Below are 20,847 nucleotides of genomic sequence, written 5' to 3' on the forward strand. Positions count from 1 at the left end.
GATAGATGTAGCAACTGAGAGTGAGGTGATGGGGTGGAGGAGGGATGCTGCAGAAAACTGTCACGGGACAGAGGTGAGGGACGGTTATTTAAAGGCACATCTTCGGACTAATTGGTTGGATCACATGATCATCCTTCTCCTGAACTTGGTAAAATAAACTTCATTTCAAGAAATGTAGAATTATTTACATGAGCACTTTGTTGTAACAAATCATACATTCATTTCTATTGCAGAAGGCAACTCTGTTAAATGTTAAATTGTATGCTAACAACTTGTTTATAATGATTGTTTGCTGCTGAGTGAGTGGTGATGTCATACTGCCCTATACAGTTTATTACTGTGTTAAATGTGTCAGCTGACCTCACAGGCTTCTGTGAAATTGCAAAAGGGAAAGCAATGCCTTTACAACATTTAAAAAAGACTGCATCCATTTCATTTCATTCACTTTTTTAAAAGTCATAATAGTAATAATATTAGTAATAGCTCATTTAAATTCTACACACAGCTGTAATTAACACCTTATAAAACTTTCTTTTAATATCAAATTTATGGACAAAGTAGAGATATGTATTGTATGTATATACCATGTAGACAATATATAACTTTTGGGTATACAGTATGAGGTACCTGAAAGTCAATGTTATTAATATTTGTTCGAAGTTGTTGTTTAAATTACAAATAACATCATGTGAATCTTTATGCGTGGAGATTATACACATCATATGAAGGTTAAAACTGTATAATAGTATAACTATATATAAATAATATCAAAAACAGTAAAATTCAGAAGTTTTGGTCACTATAGAGTTGTGCACTAAAACGGGTTAAAGGTGTTTAACAGTTGCGCGCTGATCCTAAAGTGGTTGGAGAGCAGCGCACGGTTGCGCGCTGGCACCGCTTGCCATCTCAGTCACTCTTAACACCGCCTTTCGTGGGAGGCAACATTAGACACCGGCTCAACTTACGCGCTCCGCTGTTACACACCGTGCATTTCGCTGAATTCATGCTAAGGTTTTCTCCAGGTGTTTTCCTGATGCGCACAAAAAATAACTGTAATAAGGACATCCATCCGGCGCGCCAATAACAGGTAGCCAAGGAAACTGATATAACTGATTGATTTGTTATCGATATCCTAGGAAAACCAGAATATTCTAATCGATCATCAGCTGGACTGACAGGCTCTCTGAAAGGAGGGTATCTTTCTCACGGATTTGATGGCTGTTTGATCGGTTGGTGATGCCCATTTATATCATCGACCGCAAATTTGCAGAGACACCTGGTGAGTCTGTTACGCATGCTGCACATGGCATAAAACACGGTGTGCTGACCAAGGTGTTTCATTTAGCCAGTTTGTGAAATGTTTACTTAAAGTTTACCAGTTTTTAAAGAAAAAAATTGCCGTGGAATGATTATAATGACAATAGTGTTATGTTTATATCATAAATTACGCACTATTCTGAAAGTATATAAACGTCTCGATGTATTTAACTCTGCTGCTTCTAAACCTCATTCTAAATGAACGAAAATAAGTAAATGAATGAGTATTGCTGAAAAGGGCAGACAACGTTCACACCTCCCTTGTCAATTTAACTTCTTTGGTGTCCTGTCCTGTCACCTTCAAGTACAATTTTCAGATATTTTATGTTTATCCAAATTGTAATAGCACAAGAGCAATAATTTTATCAGTATAACGGTACATAGTCTAAAGCCCTAATGATTTACAAGCACACACTGTGTGTGTCAAAATAATTTAGAGATGCAGAAAAGTAGGCAACATAACAGGACCTACAAGTTATACAGCAGTGCTGACACCTCTACACTGAACACACAATAAACCATGTGCTCTCTGCTGTCATGAGCGATGATGTTTCTCTTTCGAATCAGCAAAACATGCTCAATCTATTGCTGTTGATGTGCTTTTATTTACAGTTCCCTTCGAAACACTAATGAATGGAAACATTTTTGGTCTGATCTTTGACCCTGTCAAATTGTTTCCATGATAGATGCATTCATCAAGTGCCCCATACAACCTAGTGCCAAACACACCATTGAGAAGTGTTATCCAGAGTACTCTCTGTACCTCTTTCTCTATCTTTATTTGTATGTGTGTTTGTGTGTCTCAACTATTGTTTATGTATTTCTTATCTGAATAGAGAAGTGAGATAGAAGATAATTTATTTGAACTTCTGTTTTGATCTCACCTTTTGGGAATTTTCTAGTTTTCTTTTTAATACTTATAATCACCATCTTTCTTGCATTTATTTTGATTTTTTTGAAAGTATTTTTCAAAACTTTGAATAAGAAAAGACAAGGATGGAAATTTAAAGGGTGGATACAGTAAAACTTGTTGTGATACAGTAAAGCCCTTTTCACACAATCTTACTTCTTTTAAAATATCAGGTTAGATAGGTAAATGGTGGTATCATTATTGTGTTTTATAAATAGAGTCAAACACTAAATTAATATTGAAATCTATTAATTTGCTTGTTTGCATACAAACAGATTAAATAAGTTAGCAAAAAAAGACTATTAATTTGGATAGAAAGTAAGAACAATCTTTACAGGGCTTTAGTGGCAGGAAACCTTCAGTTAGACTAAATGTATATTTTTATAGTGATTTGTTTAATGAATAGTTCAAACTGATTTAGAAAACACTCTCAGAAATACAGTAAAGGCACAAAACTGTACCTTTTCTGTCACTGGGGCTGTACCCTTTCAAAAAGTTCAGCTTTGCACCTAAGGATTTCATTTTAGTACCTCAGTAGTACATTCTGGGACCAAAGAGAGCTTATAAGTACCTCAAAAATACATATTAGTATCTCAAATGTACAAATTGGTACTAAATGTTTACATATCTGTAGCTAATGTTCCATACAATTACCTTTTTAAAGGGTGCTGCCCCACTGACAGCTATGGTACATACTTTGACTTTTTTCTAACAATGTAGGTCCTTAAGGTATGGTAATCTACCCAAAATTGTATTCTGTTTTGTATTCCTGTAAAGGTACCAAACGGAAACTTAGGGTACAGCCCCAGTGATAGAAAAGGTACAGTTTTGTACCTTTATTTCTGACAATGAAGGAGCTGAATTGTAGAGTTAAAAGATACTATACTGAGTCATCATCATATTCCAATTCTTGTGCTGCATACAGTTTTGTAACATAAAATATATGCAACACGCAACACCTGTAAATAATCTAGGGCAGTGGTTCTCAAACTTTTTCAGCCCCCTTTGTGTACGGTGCATTCTTTCGCAGCTCCCCCAAAGAAAATTTATCACAAAAAAAAAACAGTTCTAAACTTGACATTTTAATTAAACAAAACATTAAATTATACAAAGTAGTGCTGCCTTATTTTTTTAGATTTAATTTCACAGAATTCATGATAAATGAATGAATTTAATAAAATGTCATAAAACTGGGGCCCCCCTGGCACCATCTCGCGGCCCCCCCTGGGGGCCCCGGACCCCAGATTGAGAACCACTGATCTAGGGCAAGCAAATAAGCCTATAGTAGTATTATCCAATACACATTTTTAATAACAGTTTATTAAAAGGGGAAACAATCATGCAGTAGTTCAATCATGAATCAGTTCATATATTTGTTCAGGCGCTAGGACATTATAGGATCATTTGTGCTCCCTCAATTTGGCTGTTGGGCTATTCAGTAAGGTGTTTGAGAGATCTTGCAGGCTAAAAAGTGCCCAGTGTTAAAAGAGCCCTGTCAGAACTCTGTGCATGTTTTATTTCAAAACATGTAGAACACATGCAAATGACATTTATTTATAAAAACACATTTACTTTTCGATTCAATTATTAAATCAACACATTTCATTAGATATTAAAGCCATTAAAATTAAACAAACCTATACAGATCACAAACCTCCCATTATGCAGTATTTATGATATGATGCTATACCAAATTGGTTTAGTTGGACTTGTTTGGTAGGTCTGTGGCCTTTTTGCTCGCATTGTATTCTTACTGCAAAATGATTTTTTCGTGCAAATATCAATTTGGTGTCTTCAGGTCAAAAGCTTCAGGTTTGTGTCATGAGGTATGTTTCAACACTGCAGACTTAACACAGGACAGCCACAATCATTTATACCCATAGTCTAGAGTAGTGTCTGCATATCACTTGTCATCACTTTGCAGATATTTGCTCAGTATTACCCTCATTCTGCACATTCCTAAAGATAACAGATACTCTCTAATTGCCAGATTTTTTTTCATCTCTGTTTTTCTTTCCTCCTCTTTCTGCCTGACATTCTAAGCTTTCCTTAATCAAGGGTTTATGGTTTAGGGTGGGGAGTTTAAGGTTACTATAAATTACAAATTTGTTATGCTTCGTATGACATTATACAATGATCAGAGAAAAATGTCAAAATATGTCCCAGGCTGTCACTGGGGCAGTACCCTTTCAAAATGTACAGCTTTCCACCTAAATAGTTCATAGTAGTACCTCAGAGGTATACCAAATGTATACCTGTACTATTGGTATTAGGACCATTTTAAAGGATACTGTCCAAGTGACACCTGGGATACAAGTTTTGAACATTTTTTTGATAGTACATGAGGCATGTTCCCTGCTTGTCCTTTCACTTTATAAACTAACAATTTTATAACAATCTGTAAAACATTTGTGCACTCATTCCCTTATAAATTAATTTATAAACAAGTTTTAAAGTGTATTGCACCATAGAAGCAAACTTAAAACCAATTTGAGACTGGCAGTGGAGAATGACGCAGAAATACACTAAGAAAGTGCAGAATCTTAGAAACAGATAATTGCAGATGTTTTGTCATATATTAACGTCCAAACCAGTCTTAACACACATTTGAAGATGAATGCTTTCTATTTTCCCCATTAAAGGATTAGTCCATTTTCTTAAAAGAAAAATCCAGATAATTTACTCACCACCATGTCATCCAAAATGTTGATGTCTTTCTTTGTTCAGTCCAGAAGAAACTATGTTTTTTTTTTTTTGAGGAAAACATTGCAGGATTTTTCTAATTTTAATGGACTTTAATGTAACTCAACACGTAACAGTTTTTTTCAACGGAGTTTCAAAGGACTATAAACGATCCCAAACGAGGCATAAGGGTCTTATCTAGTGAAACGATTGTAATTTTTGACACGAAAAATAAAAAAATATGCAATTTTTAAACCACAACTTTTCGTCTAGGTCCGGTCCAGCGCGACCTAATGTAAATGCGTAGTGACATAGGGAGGTCACGTGTTACATATATAAAACGCACATTTGCGGACCATTGTAAACAATAAACTGACACAAAGACATTAATTAGTATCATTCAACATACAACAACTTAGGAAAGGTCCTCTTTCAACACACTTGTAAACACTGGGGTGGAGTTTCACGTTTGTCCTCTGTGACCTCTTGACGTCATGACGTATTGCGTGAGGTCATGCTGACGCTTTCAGGACCGGAGGAATATGAGAAGTTGTAGTTTAAAAGTGAATATTTTTTATTTTTATTGTCAAAAATGACAATCGTTTCGCTAGATAAGACCCTTATGCCTCATTTGGGATCGTTTATAGTCCTTTGATACTCTGTTGAAAAAACTGTTACGTGTTGGGTTAAGTGTTAAGTGTTGGTGTCCATTAAAGTCCATTAAATTAAGAAAAATCCTGCAATGTTTTCCTCAAAAAACATAATTTCTTCTGGACTGAACAAAGAAAGACATCAACATTTTGGATGACATGGTGGTGAGTATATTATCTGGATTTTTCTTTTAAGAAAATGGACTATTCCTTTAAGCAAAAAATCTGTACATACAGCTACTTCATATTTTATTAACGAGACTGGAACAGAAACAAAGTTTAGTTCTACAGTCTGCTCTGTTTAACCCTTGTGCATTGTTCAAATTCACTACCCTTTCGTGTTGTTAGTGGATGGAAACCTCCCCAACAACACATAAGGGTTAAGACATTTAGGATTAAACGTGCAAGAGTGTGGTTTAGCTACAGATGCAGACCCCGAAAACCGGACACCAATGAACCAACACTTTCCTAAGGGTGTTAGTTATACATTACACTTTGATGAAGAAGTCATCTGGAGGGTATGAGGACGTGTTTGTCTTAACAGACATGCTTAGAGGATTCACCATTAATGTGCCAGCACGGAAGCAGACGGCAGCTACTATAGCCAAGTCTGTGATTCACCATTGCAGTGCCAACAAGGAATCAGACAGAAGCTCTTACAGTAAATGCTGTACTGAAACAGCCTATGAAATTACTTCAAAGGGCTTGCCCCCATTTTTCAAAATGTATTTTGCCACTGAGAACTGCCTGTCAAAAGTAGAGGTGTGCAACATCAATTTATGTTATTTTGTCTTTCATAACTTTATATTATACAGTTAAAAACAATTGACTAAAAACTGCAAAACTAGCTTATGTATTATTTATGACCTCTCAGTTTGACCTACAATCTTAAAGACAAGCACAATCATGAAAGCAAAAATGAAAGCAAAGCATAGCATATATATTCTATTACCAACCCAGTATCACGAAATTACGTACCTAGTCACAGAAATTTGTGAGTCTTTTCCATGACACTGACACATTTTTGCGTGAACATGTCACGCATTTCAATTTACGTGTCACTGTCACGTATTTGTTACTCAACCGTTTTGTCTTATTTTCTTACCATTGTCGCTTCGGTTTAGGGTTAGATTTACATAAAATGAGATCCTTACCCAAACCCAACTCTAGCCCTAATGCCAGCCGACAATGGTTTAAAAATCATAAAATATTTAAAAAATCATGAAAAAAAGATATAAACAAATACTTAAAGGCGCAAAAGAGGATGTTTCCGCCGACTGAGAATCCAAAGACCGTTACTGAGTTTTTTTAAAAAACTGCATTTGTAAGAACAGCCTCCCTCATTCACAGCTCATTTCTAGGGAACGCCTTCCAAAACTCGTGCACGATTATTTGAACACGAGTGTTTGTTTACCACTGGCATATGCTGTGTCGCGTCAGTGGATTCATGATGTGAAATCATATGATATTAAACACATAAGACGTAAATTTAGATCAGTCGATACTACTCCCATTTCAACTAGCATGTAGCAGACTGGTCACTGCCTTACAACTACATTACAAGAACAATGTCGATATACCTGAATAACAGTACAACAATAATTATTCCACAAAGAAAGAATAATCACTGTTACCTGTCAAGGAGAATTATTGCGAACTGCGCGTCTGTCTTGACATCTCTCTGTTCCTTCATTGCTCTCCAGCGTTGAATTGTTTCTCCAATAACGATTCTGTTTACATTAAGTTATTCTGACAATTTTCTCCTCTTCTCAGCGACTTAAAAAGTATTTCTTTTACGTCCTCCTTCGGGTTTCTTCTCTACCATGGTGCAAATTCAAGGAGGAAAGCAGGAGCGACAATGAAAACAAACTGAAACTTACAACGGAGTTTCATGCACTATGCGCATTCGTCACTCGTGTAAAGTTACTGGAGCGTGCACGTCTCTCACAAGAAACGTAATGGCAGTGATTGACAAGCCAGAGGGCCAATCGTTGACACGATGATTGCGTCAACGATTGGATGATGTTTTTAAGGCCATACCTTATGCACAGATGACATATATTAATATTATTTCTTTCAGTGCACCTAATAAATAGTCTTTTATCATTTAGTGAAGACAGTTTCAAGTAATATTGCAAAAAAATTTATTAAACAAACATCCTCTTTTCCACCTTTAAAGTGACTCCCTAACGCAAACACCAAATCTAACCCTAAAGCAAACCAAAGCATCAATGGTTTGAAAATAGAACAAAAATATGTGACAGTGACACGTAAACAGAAATGCAGGACATGTTCACGCAAAAAAGCAGAAAAATGTATCAGTGTCATGGAAAAGACTTACAAATTTACGTGACTATAGACGGTTTCAGCAGTAAAAACATAAACAAGCGGCTTTCGTTGTCAACACGTAACTTGCGGTAAACTCCGCTAAGAATAAATAACAACTAAGTATTTTACGGGTAGTGTATTTATAAAACAAACAAAGTAAACAAAATGTAGATTACTTCGGAAACCAAAACATTTGTCATTTTCGACAAGGTATTTGTTCAAGAGTTCAGTTTAGCAACTGAACCAGAAGTAAAGTTCGGACCAGACACCTATAGCGCCCCGTATGTGCGCCTATAGTGCGTCCGATGAAACCATCTATAGGTACATAATTTTGAGATACAGGGTTGTCTATAACATAACTATATCATTACAATTTATATTAATAATAACAATAACAATAACAAACTGTAACTGTTATTAAAAAAACTTTAAGAGTTCTTTCTTTAAAGGCACACCATGGAACATTTTGGCCGCTAGGGGGTGCTAGACATGTATTTTTCACCTTTAACGCCCCTAGAGGCCACAAGCGCCGCAGCACTGTCGCAAAGGAAAAGAAGACAACTCTTTAGATCACAAAGTGTGCCTTCCAGCATGTCATGTGTCATATAATATAATTTCATGGGTTTTATTTTCATCAAACGCCAAACAAATCGCGTAGCTCACGTTTACAAGCCAGTTGTAACGGTGGTCGCTTGGTTAAAGATTATATTTAAAAAAAATATTGCCCTAAAGGGGAATCGAACCCAGATCGCCGTGTCGTAGGTCCATGACGCTACCACGGTGCCACAATTTCAGAAAAGGACTTATATATGCATATATAAGCATTATAACATTACTTACTAGTACAAAACCCTGGGTTTCTTTTTCTTAGTTGTTGCTTCGGCCATGACAAAAACATCAGGAAAATAAATAGTTGCGCTCTCACGTCCGAATTTAAGGGAGTGGAGAAAGTGACGTAGTTTTTTGTAGTTTTTTGTTTGGTGCTCGGGTAACTACCCGAAACCCCCAGTTTAAAACTATGAGTAAAAACGATACAGACCCCGTCAGGCTATGGTGGACATGTCATTCAACCTATTTTAAGTGGATGTACCATCACAAGGGTCTTGAAAATATATGAAGGTTGAAAAACTTCAAAGTGTCATTTTAAACATCATTTTTTAAATTGATTTTATGATTTTATTTTATTTAGTTAAACAGTCCTTCTGTCTACAATTGATTCAAAAAACAGATAACACTGGCCTTAATTCACACCACTGGTTAGAGCATATTTAAGTATAAGGTTTGTTAGAATGCTAAAACAACAAAAATGTTTTAATATTGCCAGTGTTGTCACTTTTCAGTATAAACTGTTTGAAAGTTATGTGCCACATTATCTCAGCAAAATAATACAGTATAACATAAAAATAATAACACAAATCACTTTTAACAACACAGGGATCTTCACTGCCATTGCTGTCTTAAGCAAAACAAATTATTTTTCCTAAAGTATACTGTAGCTGTTTAGTGTAAGTTTGGTTTGTGAAGATAGCAGCATGGCTGATCTGGAAAAGATTTGGTTGAAAGGTCATCCTGTTTCTTAGCACCTCAGGGAGATTGCAGTACCCCCACTAAGTTTGGTTCCCTGCTGTTCCATATACGTCAGATGATATCCGATCCAGGGGTCCTGGTACTGTCCCTGCATGTCAGGATTATGTGGCAAGTGACGCATCTGCCACTATCTCTTGCAGTTGAACCCCCCTTCCCCATCTCTACATCCGACTTTCTTTGCGTTTAAATCAAAAACAGCCTCCTGCCTGGATTTGGAAAGTTGAATTTGAAAAACTGATGAAGACAACCTTGGGTCTTATTTGCCCTGAGCTGCTGCAGTCACGAGTAGATACACAAGGAACAGTTCTGCTCCGAGCTCTGATCAAGTCCACAGTGGGGGGCAGAGGACATGTATTAGCTGTTACATAGCCACTTAGGTTAACACCAGGGCTGGAAAAAGATACCTCACTTGAATTTGTCTATTACTGCAGGTTTGCTACATTTATATAGATAAAAATTTGTAAAGATATTACCAACCAGACACACTCACAACATGTAATACTTATTTTTTTTATTAAATTGAATAAATAGGGTTTCCATTGATGTATGGTTTGTTACGACAATATTTAGCTGAGATACAACTTTTATTTAAATTTTAAATATGAAATGCAACATGATCTTTACTTAAAGAGCACCTATTTCATTGCAAAATAACAATGTTATTTTGTGTATTAGGTATTATACAATGTGTTCGCGTGGTTTATGGTTAAAAAAACACATTATTTTCCACATACCATACATTTTTGTAGCTTCACTCTCTTCCTGAAACGCACAGATTTGAAAAGCTTTGTGGCCAGCTAATCTGTACTTTGTGATTGGCCAAATACCTCTGATGTCGGCAGGAAATATGACGCTCCTTACCATGTTTGAAAGATTCGGTCACAATGCAATGCTAACAGGAGTTAACTTACAGGCTGTGAGTCCGAAGCAAGAGGGTTTATGATAATGTCGGCCTTGTCTACATCACCAATCCCAGGAAGTAAACTGTTGCCTACAATCCATGTGTTTGCTGTAGTCCAAAAAAAAGAGATTTACATTGGAGACAAAAACTCGTGTCATTGTTTACTTTGGGGTTTGAACCTTTTGCATATCGTTATCGTGTACTAATACACACTTACACACCAAAGGGTATGTAAAAAACATGAATAGGACAATAGGTGCTCTTCAATGATTTTTGGCATTAAAATATAAAATAAAAATATTTTATAATAATAATTTTAGCTTATTATTTATTTTTTAAATTTTAAACATTTTGGTTGTAATTTAACCCATGTTGGATTGTTTCAACCCAAAATGCTGGGATTTTTTTAGCCCATTGTTGGGTCAAATATAAACATTTTCTGGGTTCATTTTAACCCAGCTGCTGGGCTTTTTTGACCCAACGCTAATTTTTTTAGCATGTACAATTGCCTACAAATATACCTGTGCAACTTATGACTGGTTTGGTGGTCCAGGATCACATATTTCATGTTAATGGTAATTTAAATGAAAAAGTGAAAGTGACAAGCAATGTGTCCTCTGCATTTAACCCATCTCAGTGAGTAGCAAACACACACACTGCAAGTCGTGAACACACACACACAAAGCAGTGGGCAGCTATCCAAGCACTTGGGGAACAATTAGGGTAAGGTGCCTTGCTCAAGGGGACCATAGTTGGAACCCACCGGCCTTGAGACTCAAACCAGCAACTCTTGGGTTTTAAGCCAGACTCTCTACCACTAGGCTACAACTGCCCTGAATGATAATGTTTATGTATAAGTAATTATAAAAAAACCTTATTCAATAAAACTGTGCAACCATAGCACAGGATGATTCATACAAAATTTGTTTTTAGTTAAAAAATAGCTTAATTAAACACAATGCAAGGTCCTGCGATGCATTGGTGTAGACTGCAACCGGTCAAAGATTTTTTTAATAATCTGAATGAAAAATAATTACATTTCTTATTTGTTTATTTTTAAGAGGGCTCTTTGCCACAACTCTACATAGATTAAAGGGAATATAATTTTTTTGCCGTTATATTAATTGATTAATTGCAAATAGTTTATATATTTACTAATCACATCATGCATTTGCAATGCAAAAAAAAAAGATTTATAATAGTTTGACAGGCCTAGAATTGTGTTGACATAATGAGTGTAAGTGTGTGAAGGGTCACAAATCAGGCATTTGTTTCAAAACAGATGCAGAACAGATGAAGGAGAGATCAGATGTACAAAACAGAATGAAAATAGCTGTTTTCATTTTTATGTTGATGTTTTCAATAACAAAATGAAATGGACACACATTAAATTTAGTTGCAGGAAAAATCAACCTATTTGTAAAACACTCTTTTTACAAGTTTTTTTAACCTGCAATTATATTCTATATAACATTCTTTATTTACTGTAGTACTACTGTATATCAAACATGTATAACTGTATAAACAAAAGTGCTTTCATTAGACTTGTCATTAGTTAACATTGTTATTGGTAGTTTTATTAAATATCCCTTCCTGGACAGTACATGTACATCTTGCCGACGTGAACCCAAAGGCAGAACATCGTCCTCCTTACCTATATCTGAGAAGTAACTCTATTTTCTAGTTCATCATACGTCTCCGTTACATTATTTTGCAATTTCCTGTACACACAGCACGTTTGTACTATGAATGTCATGTATGTTTTAAGAAATTATTAGCTCAATTAACAAGCTCTAAATGTTACACACCTCATTTACACCTGTATTTAGTGTCGTCTACCTGTAATCGACCAAAATGCATCTTACGAGGGGTAAACAGCCTTCGAGATTAAAGCCAGGACCCCCTGGAAGTACAATTTGGCCATTCATTAGCCACATTAGCCCTGACATTCTTCATCCTCATTTCCACCAGAAATCCAGCCCCCTGTTGCTAAAGAGATTTCATTTTTATTATTCATAAAGACAGCAGGAACCGAAAGAGACGTGATTGTGTGTAAAGAGGGGAAACAATTGCCCCAGTGTGAATGTGAGTCTAGGTTAGTGTGTATTTCACTGTAATGCTGTGCTGTGTACTTAAATTTGTGTGTGTGTAATCATCACTTTGTGTGAACCAAATGTCCCCACAAAAATAGGAATACCAGTAAATTTTTGATCTTGATTTGGGTTAGAATAGAACTGAAATAGGGAAGGTAATAAAATATACAGATTATAAAGTTGTTAAGTGTTGGACCTTTATTAATTATTCAATGTTTTTAGTAAATTAAATGTTAAATGTGTGTGCGTGCGTGTGTGTGTGTGTGTGTGTGTGTGTGTGTACCTGGTAATTATCATGTTATACCAGTGTTTTTGTGACCTTGTGGGGACATTTTGATTTCCCCATGAGGAAACAAGCTTATAAATCAAACAAAATGATGTTTCTTGAAAATGTGAAGAAGCAGAAATTTTTCAGTGATGATTGGGGTTAGGGAATGGGGTAGGTAAGGGAAATAGAATATACAGTTTGTACAGTATAAAATGCATTACGTCTATGGAATGTCCCCACAAAACATGGAAACCAGAATGTGTGTGTGTGTGTGTGTGTGTGTGTGTGTGTGTGTGTGTGTGTGTGTGTGTGTGTGTGTGTGTGTGTGTGTGTGTGTGTGTGTGTTAGAGAGAGAGAAAGAGCATAAGTTTCCTTCAAATGAACTTTAAAGCTCACATAACACATGCTGTTTCTGCATTTCTAGTGTTAATCTGGAGTATATAGAGTAGTATTACATCCTTTATCTCTGAAGAGTCTGTAGTTTAATCAGATTTATAAAAGAAAGATTAGCTTTACAGAATCTTTCCGATTAATGTATGAAAAATGAAGATGGAGGAGTTACTACCGCGGGAGGAGCGAGTACGAGTCATGCAGCACTATACAACACTGTTTAACTTATGATTCACTACATTTTTGTGTCATTTATATAATATGCACACGCCTATTTCCAACATGAGACAGAAGTCTTACTTACCGCATGCAACTCATGAACTGGTTGGGACTTTTCAATGAAATTTTATAGAAACCCCTGAAACATCAGCTGGACCAGTAATCGAAAAAAAAAAACTTTCCGAAACTTGTACAAACCTGGCTAAGTGCATTTGGCATAGAAATACCCTGTAACACGCCCAACTGATTTTTTGACACTTTGCCTACATTTAGCATGAGAAAACAACTCTATAACTGTGTTAATAAGTCAAAATGCATGAAATACCATTGAACCACCCCTTTAAGACTTTGTCCCCAGGTCGGGGTCCTGTCATTTCAGCCATAAATCAGCAGTAGTCAGGTCTCTGCCTTAGCTTGTAGCTCTAGAAGTGTGTATTTGTGATATTTTTAAGTGTGTATGACTAGTAAGTGAGTAAGTGTACATGATCTGCATGATCTCACAGTGTGTGCATGTCTGGAAGCTGTTAAAATCAAGATGTGTGAGGACGTTTCGGATTTCAGTGTAAACACGCTAAAGGTATGACCACTCTCTTTCTGTTTATCAGGTGAGTTTCTACAGGTCGCCCAAGAGGGAGAGCAGATCATGGCCGACAACAACACTCAGAAAAAAAAGCCCCGCTGGACTTCCCTTGAAATCGGGCTCCTGACGATTGTATCTCTGCTCTTCGTCATTATTGTGGCTCTCATCATTCTCTTCATCACACAAAAAGGGAAAGGTAATTTCATACACTTTCAGAGGTGATGTTATGAACAGTAGAATAACAATTACATATCGTACAAGATACAGTATATCCAATTACATTAAAAATTAAGTGGTTTTTTTTCTTTGCAAAATGTGTCTAAATGGTTTGTTGCAAACTTACAGTAGCCATATAGTGCATTTAAATGTGAAAACCCAGCAAAAGTCATTTTATATGATTTACTTTATTTTCTATATGAAATCATCATATATAATGTAAAAAAAAAAACATTCTGTGAAAGTATAACCTTGATATCTTCAGTATTGTCTGAAATCAATGTGAAAATAATGATTAAAATTAAACTGAGACTTTATCCAAGATATCACAGGCATGGTCACAAATGATCATAAATATGTAAAAATATTTTAAAATCATAATGAATAAGCCTATGTTGTTAAGTAAGGGATAATGTAGAGGCAGCCGGTAGTTATTGGGAAATAAGCCCCGACAGTGTGATCAGGACCCGACGCGAAGCGGAGGGTCTTGTATCACACTGAAGGGGCTTATTTCCCAATAACTACCGGCTGCCTCTACATTATCCCGCTTATTACACGGCTACTTGCCACATAAGAAAAAAAACTGGACATGAATATGAATTTTAAACATTTTATTGGCATATTTGTTTTTAATTAACATTTTTATCCTTCCGCGAAACTTTGCACAGATGCATAAAATGATCGTAATACCTTATTAAGATCCGCTGCTTCATACTTGTCTGTCTCCATTTTTTCTCTTTTAGCCAGTCTTTGAGCAGTTTTAATCCCCATTCTGTATTTTTGTGTGTGATGGCAGCTGTCATGCTCTATTTTGTCAACTTCAGTCTCAGTAAGCTCTCTGTGTCTTGTCGTGGTTGTCGAGTGTTTGTCACAAGATGGCGCCAAACAGACAGTAATCTTTATTGATCTTTATTGGCGCGGAGCGATTTTACTCGTGCAAGTAGTCCGGCTATGCATTATTAATTTGGAGCGGTTATTATTTGAAAAGAACGAACCTGCAAATGTCTCAACTGACCAATCAGAATCAAGCATTCCAGAGAGCCGTGTAATAACATGCAATATAACATTAGCTATGAAGGACAGCACAAGAGAAAAGCAATCAATGTTCAGTAAAGCAACCAGTAGGCGGACCATAATAAAAGGCAACATACATATCAAAGACATCCTGTAGAATATCACATTGACTTTAAAACTCCTGAAGTGTTTCCAATTTTGTGTGCTTTATGCATCAGATATTCAGGCAACGGTTTGTGGTTGTGAGGTGTGATGCTATCCCAAACATGGCATGTAAGCCCATCTTCACACCCCATTAAAGGGCCCCAGGGCAGCAGATGGAGCTTATAGACAGAGAGTTCACTGTAACCTTATGTCATTAATACGCTGAATTAATGTTTAAACAGCAAAGGTAGACATAATCCAGAATAAGGAGATGATCTCCACAAGCTCTTCCTTTTAGCTGCAGGGTTCAGGATGAGAGGGCAGAGAAGTGGGATTTGGCCATGGAGGCTGTGTGTTAACTTTTGCTTTTGCAATTAATGTGCATATTTGTAGAGAAAATCTGCAGAATGGATTTGAATATGGTAAGATGTGGTAAAAATGAGGCTGTGAGTAGTACCACACTTTGCAGAACTAAGCAGACTACTGGCTTCACATTTTAAAGTGATACTAGTTATTTCTTAATGACAAATATACTTTTTAATAAATACAAATGATCTATGATCTATTGGTACCATGTATGAGATGAGGCAATGGTCTGAGACAACATCGCTTTGAGGCTATAGCACCAATTAAGGTTCTACATACTAGGTGCTATATACACACACTGGCCACTTTATTAGATGCACCTTGCTAGTACCGGGTTGAACCTCGTTTTGCATTTAGAACCAACTTATTTCTTCGTGGTATAGATTCAACGTGTTAGAAACATATCTAAGAGATTTTGGTCCACATTGACTAGAAAGCATCACACATTTGCTGCAGATTTGTCGGCTGCACATCCACAATGCAAATCACCCGTTTCACCACATCCCGAGGGTGCTCTTTTGGATTGAGATCTGGTTACTGTGGAGTCCATTGGAGTACAGTGAACTCATTGTCATGTTTAAAAAAAACATTTAAGGTTACTTGAGCTTTGTGACATGGTGCTTATCCTGCTGAAAGTAACCATCAGAAGATGGGTACATTGTGGTCATAATGGGATGGACATTATCAGCAACAATACTTAGGTAGGCCATGGCGTTTAAACAATGTTTAATTGGTACTAAGTGGCCCAAAGTGTTCCAAGAAAATATCCCCCACACACCATTATAAGGAGACAGTTCTTCAAAAGCAGTGGCGGTTCTACACGGAGGCCAAGGGTGGCCCGTGCCTCTGTAGACAAGTCCCTGGCCACCCCTGTGGCCACCCCGTGCTGACCAAATAAAAAAGTATACCTTTATTTTGATTTTACACGGAGAGCGCCAAAAGCGGAACTAATCCGACGCATAACGTTCTAAACGGGCAAATTAGAGCGGCGCACCCAATCACTGTAGCCGGCTGCGGGTGCTGCTCGGTTCCGATGTTGAGAATGTGTATGCAGGTTTGGGCACTGTAAGGACTCTAGCTCAATTGACATTGGGACACTGTTCACTTTTTCTCCTGTGACATGGCTGCTTAAACGCGGTGATCATTCACAGCTGTTACTCATCAACAACCGGCAAAACCAACATCTCGCTAAATTTTTAAAGTTTACACATTGTAAAAAGCGCTGTAATTATGCTCTTACATATACGTGCATACAATTGGAGGAATATAATTAAATGTGTCATATAAAAATGTTTACAATTTAAAATAAATATTATTTTAAATACTGATTAGATTGTGGTCCCTAACTGTCTAGCAATGTGTGTTTATATGTAAACTAAAACAAACGTTTGTCTTTATAAAAGTTTGCATTTCATAAAGTTTATTAAGAAGGCTCGCATGATTTTCGGTTGGGGGGCTTTAGAAAAGAGCCAAGCTCCTCTTTTGCACCTGCACTCACTCTTGTATTAAATAAAGATTTATATGATTGTAAAGTAAAATAAAGTTTACGGGGCAGTTTCCCGGAAAGGGATTAGACTAGTCCTAGACTAAAATAAATGTAAGAGCTGTCCAAACTGAAAACAACTTGCAATGCCATATCTTAAAATACATCAGTGCCCTTTGTTTTGCTTCAAAATGCACACAAGTAATGTATTTAGTAAGGCATGTTTGTTAAAACTAGTTATATTTCCTAATTAAACTAAGGCCTAGTCCTGTCTTAAACTAATTCCTGTAACCGCCCCTATAATCTTTAAATATAATTTCTTGCCGTTTTTTTATGTGCCCCTCTGGTAAAACACTGGCCCCTCCTTGGCCCCCCTAGTGAAATTTGTCTACAACCGCCACTGTTCAAAAGTAACGACATCATAGGTCGTTTGTGCAAGCACCTTATGTCGACGTATAGTGATGTGTTAAGGGATTGTCCTCTAGCGGCAGTAGCTTATACAACCTTTTGTTATGTTTTAAGGTTTTTGCCTTATATATCAGATTTGACACATTTAATTTAATGAATTTGTAAATGTATAAACGGTTTCATAAACATTTATGGTTTTAAAGATATTTTGGAGCATCTAACCCCACCCCTATCCTAAAACCAACCACTTCTTAACCATATAAAACACAACACACAAGTAAAAGTACAGTCACAGGTATTTAACGCATAAAACAGCATAAAAGTATTTCAAACCATTCGTGTTGCAAACATTGCGAACCGAAGCCATACGATTACTTTGTATGAAGAACTCTGTGATCAAAACGCACAGTCAGATCTTATTCAAACATAAACCAGCATAATGTAGACAGTCACAAGAGCCAATAGCAATTCACATTCTCAGCTAAAGTAATGATGCAATCGGTCATGAGACACATGTGTTTCACAATCATATGGCGTATCGTCACTTCTTCTGGCGGCAGTTTTTGAATCAGTGTACACCGGTTCTGATATTTACAGTGGATTGTCATCACTTTTTTTGCATCTTTTCTTCAAATCAATCGATCGTTTGACGTGGGTAGACTTGGAATATGTTAAGTACATTTTTAAAATGTGACTGTTTTGTATGCTGTGTTAATATCGTAGAATAAATAAATGGGTACGTTATTTGCCATAAATGCCTGAATATTGTAATGTGTAATAAAATACAATTAATCCTGGCAGTTTAAATTGAAAATCTTATCTCAGTACATGTCATCATTGCAAAATTATACCCCAAAATATAATTTTATACCCTAATATAATAAGTTTCACCTGTTTCCGGTAGAGGCGCTAATTTAGTAAATAGTCTTATTTGGTGAAATAGACAAACAACCAAAGCAATTATATGGGTTGGAGAATAGGTTAATTATAACACTGGTGGGGCAGCCCGAAAGCTTTAAAATGTTTTTTTTTAAATAGGATTAGTTATCACAAAGGCGCTCTCTGTTTATATTTCAAACAGTATTTCATTATGCTGCGTATGAAGGCTGTCCGAATGCTTTTCCCAGAGCTGCGTCATGTATGGTGTGAGCGTCGAGGAGAGTTAAAATTAGTTCAACTTTATGGTAATGGGCTATGATGCGGTTCGGCGGCAATCAATCAGAAGGCGGAAACGTTTGCCGGCAACCAATTGGAAGGCAGAATCCTCCTCTTGAGAGGAGTTTAGAGAATGCATTCGAGCATCGGAGCGTCCACTACACCTTTTCTATAGCGTCGTTGGCAGGGCAGCCAGAGCTTTTTTTACGCTTTTGCCGGTGGGGGTGTGAAAGCACAGTAAGCATTCGGACACAGCCTTTATAGCATTTAAAGTGGTTCCCATATGATTACATGCCAGTAAACCACTTTTAGCGCAATGTAGCAAAATTTTTTTAGAGTGTAGCACTTCTACAAAAAAAGCTTTACAACCTTTATTTTTAAGAGTTTACAGCCACAAATGGGGGGGGCATTTAACATTTTGCCTTAAAGCTCACGTAACACACGCTGTTTCTGCATTTCTGATGTTAATCTGGAGTACCTATAGAGTAGTATGACATCCTTTATTTCTCTGAAGAGTCTTTAGTTTCATCAGATTTATAGCTTTACCGAATCTTTCCGATAACGTACGAAAAAATGAAGAAGGAGGAGTTACTTTCGCAGGAGGAGCGAGTACGAGTCATGCAACACTATACAATACTGTTTTAACTTATGATTCACTACATGTTCGTGTCATTTATATAATATGCACGCGACTAATTTCCAACATAAGACAGAAGTCTTACTTACCGCGTGCAACTCGTCATTGAATTGAATTGAATTGAATTGAATTGAATTGAATTGAATTGAATTGAATTGAATTGAATTGAATTGAATTGAATTGAATTGAATTGAATTGAATTGAATTGAATTGAATGACCCGGTTGGGAAAATCCACTGCATCAAACACACACGCAAAACTCCACTGCTACCCCGGATAATAAACTATATCCATTGTTTCCATAAGGCTGGATGTCTTCTTCTTACATCCAAAAACACACTTCTTCTTTCGTGCAATTGTTGACTTTTGAAATTAAACAAAGCTGAGTGGCGTGATAAGCTGTTAGCAGCTCTAGCGTCTCCCGCTGATTGACGGGTGGGCAGGGTTTTCCGGGGGAAGTTTTCTGGTGGAAGCCCATATAAAGAAGTTATACGTATCGAAAACCCCTGAAACGTCAGTTAGAACTGTAATCGGAAAAAACTTGCCGAAACTTGTACGAACCCTGGCGAAGTGCACTTTGCCTACGTTTAGCATGAGGAAACAACTCTATAAGGGGCCAGTCACACCAAAAGCGATTTAAACGCTTGCAAACGCAAGGCGCGACGCTCTGCCTTTTATAAAAAAAAGAGCAGTGCGACGTGGCTTTTCATATTGCTAAGCAACCACCGAGTCAGCTGTCTTGTCAATCAAATATTGAAGCGTGAGCGCTCTTTTGCTGTTAACTGTCATATTAGCAGAAACTTTAAAAAGAGGACGCTTGCTCTGACCTTGTTTGAGGGTGAGAGGTGCACAAACACGCATGAGAGAGTGAGCGAGTGGAGTCCGGTTCTTCAAAGCAACTGTAAACTTCCCTCACCACAACGTAAGGCACGCCTCTCCCCTCATTCGATTGGACAATGGAAAGACAATAATGACGTCGGGCGCTTCCCCGCTCTCAGCGCTCCTTCAAAAATGCGTGCGCGGCAGGCGGCAAAAAAACCGCAAGGCGCACGGCGCGCATAAACAGCGCGCAAACGCGCCCTGTCCATAGAATATCATTCAGAAAAGGCGCCTGCAACTGCCATAAACGCTTTTGGTGTGACTGGCCCCTAACTGTGTTAATAAGTCAGAATGCTTGAAATACCATTAAACCCCCCCTTTAATACCCTAATTTTCTTTATTTTCGTTTTGTAGACGGTGTTTGCATAACAGCTGACTGCACACAGTCAGGTAAAAATTTATATGACATATATTTCCAAATTGTACGACATGCATACCTATTTGTTAAAGGCGGAGTCCACGATGTTTGAAAAACGCTTTGGAAAAGGAGACGGGCCGACTACCAAAACACACTTATAGCCAATCAGCAGTAAGGAGCGTTTCTACTTACCGACATCCTTGCCGGGTTGCGTATGTGTGGGGCGGGTCTATCAACAGAAGGACCAGATTCTATTGGGGTA

The 20,847-nt window shown here is 37.1% G+C and overlaps 1 protein-coding gene across 1 annotated transcript in view; it reads left to right on the top strand.

Moving 5' to 3' along the window:
• The first annotated feature begins 928 nt into the window (after positions 1 to 928).
• LOC129419196 (neprilysin) overlaps positions 929 to 20,847 on the top strand; it is a 41,322-nt gene continuing 21,403 nt past the window's right edge. Inside the window, exons 1-3 of the mRNA XM_055174250.2 lie at positions 929 to 1,279; positions 13,951 to 14,121; positions 20,582 to 20,617. Coding sequence (XP_055030225.2) covers positions 1,237 to 1,279; positions 13,951 to 14,121; positions 20,582 to 20,617 — 250 coding nt within the window. The 5' untranslated portion in view covers positions 929 to 1,236. The remainder of the gene's footprint in view (positions 1,280 to 13,950; positions 14,122 to 20,581; positions 20,618 to 20,847) is intronic.

This window comes from Misgurnus anguillicaudatus, chromosome 15 (assembly GCF_027580225.2).
Source record: "Misgurnus anguillicaudatus chromosome 15, ASM2758022v2, whole genome shotgun sequence".
NCBI classification, from domain to species: Eukaryota; Metazoa; Chordata; class Actinopteri; order Cypriniformes; family Cobitidae; genus Misgurnus; species Misgurnus anguillicaudatus.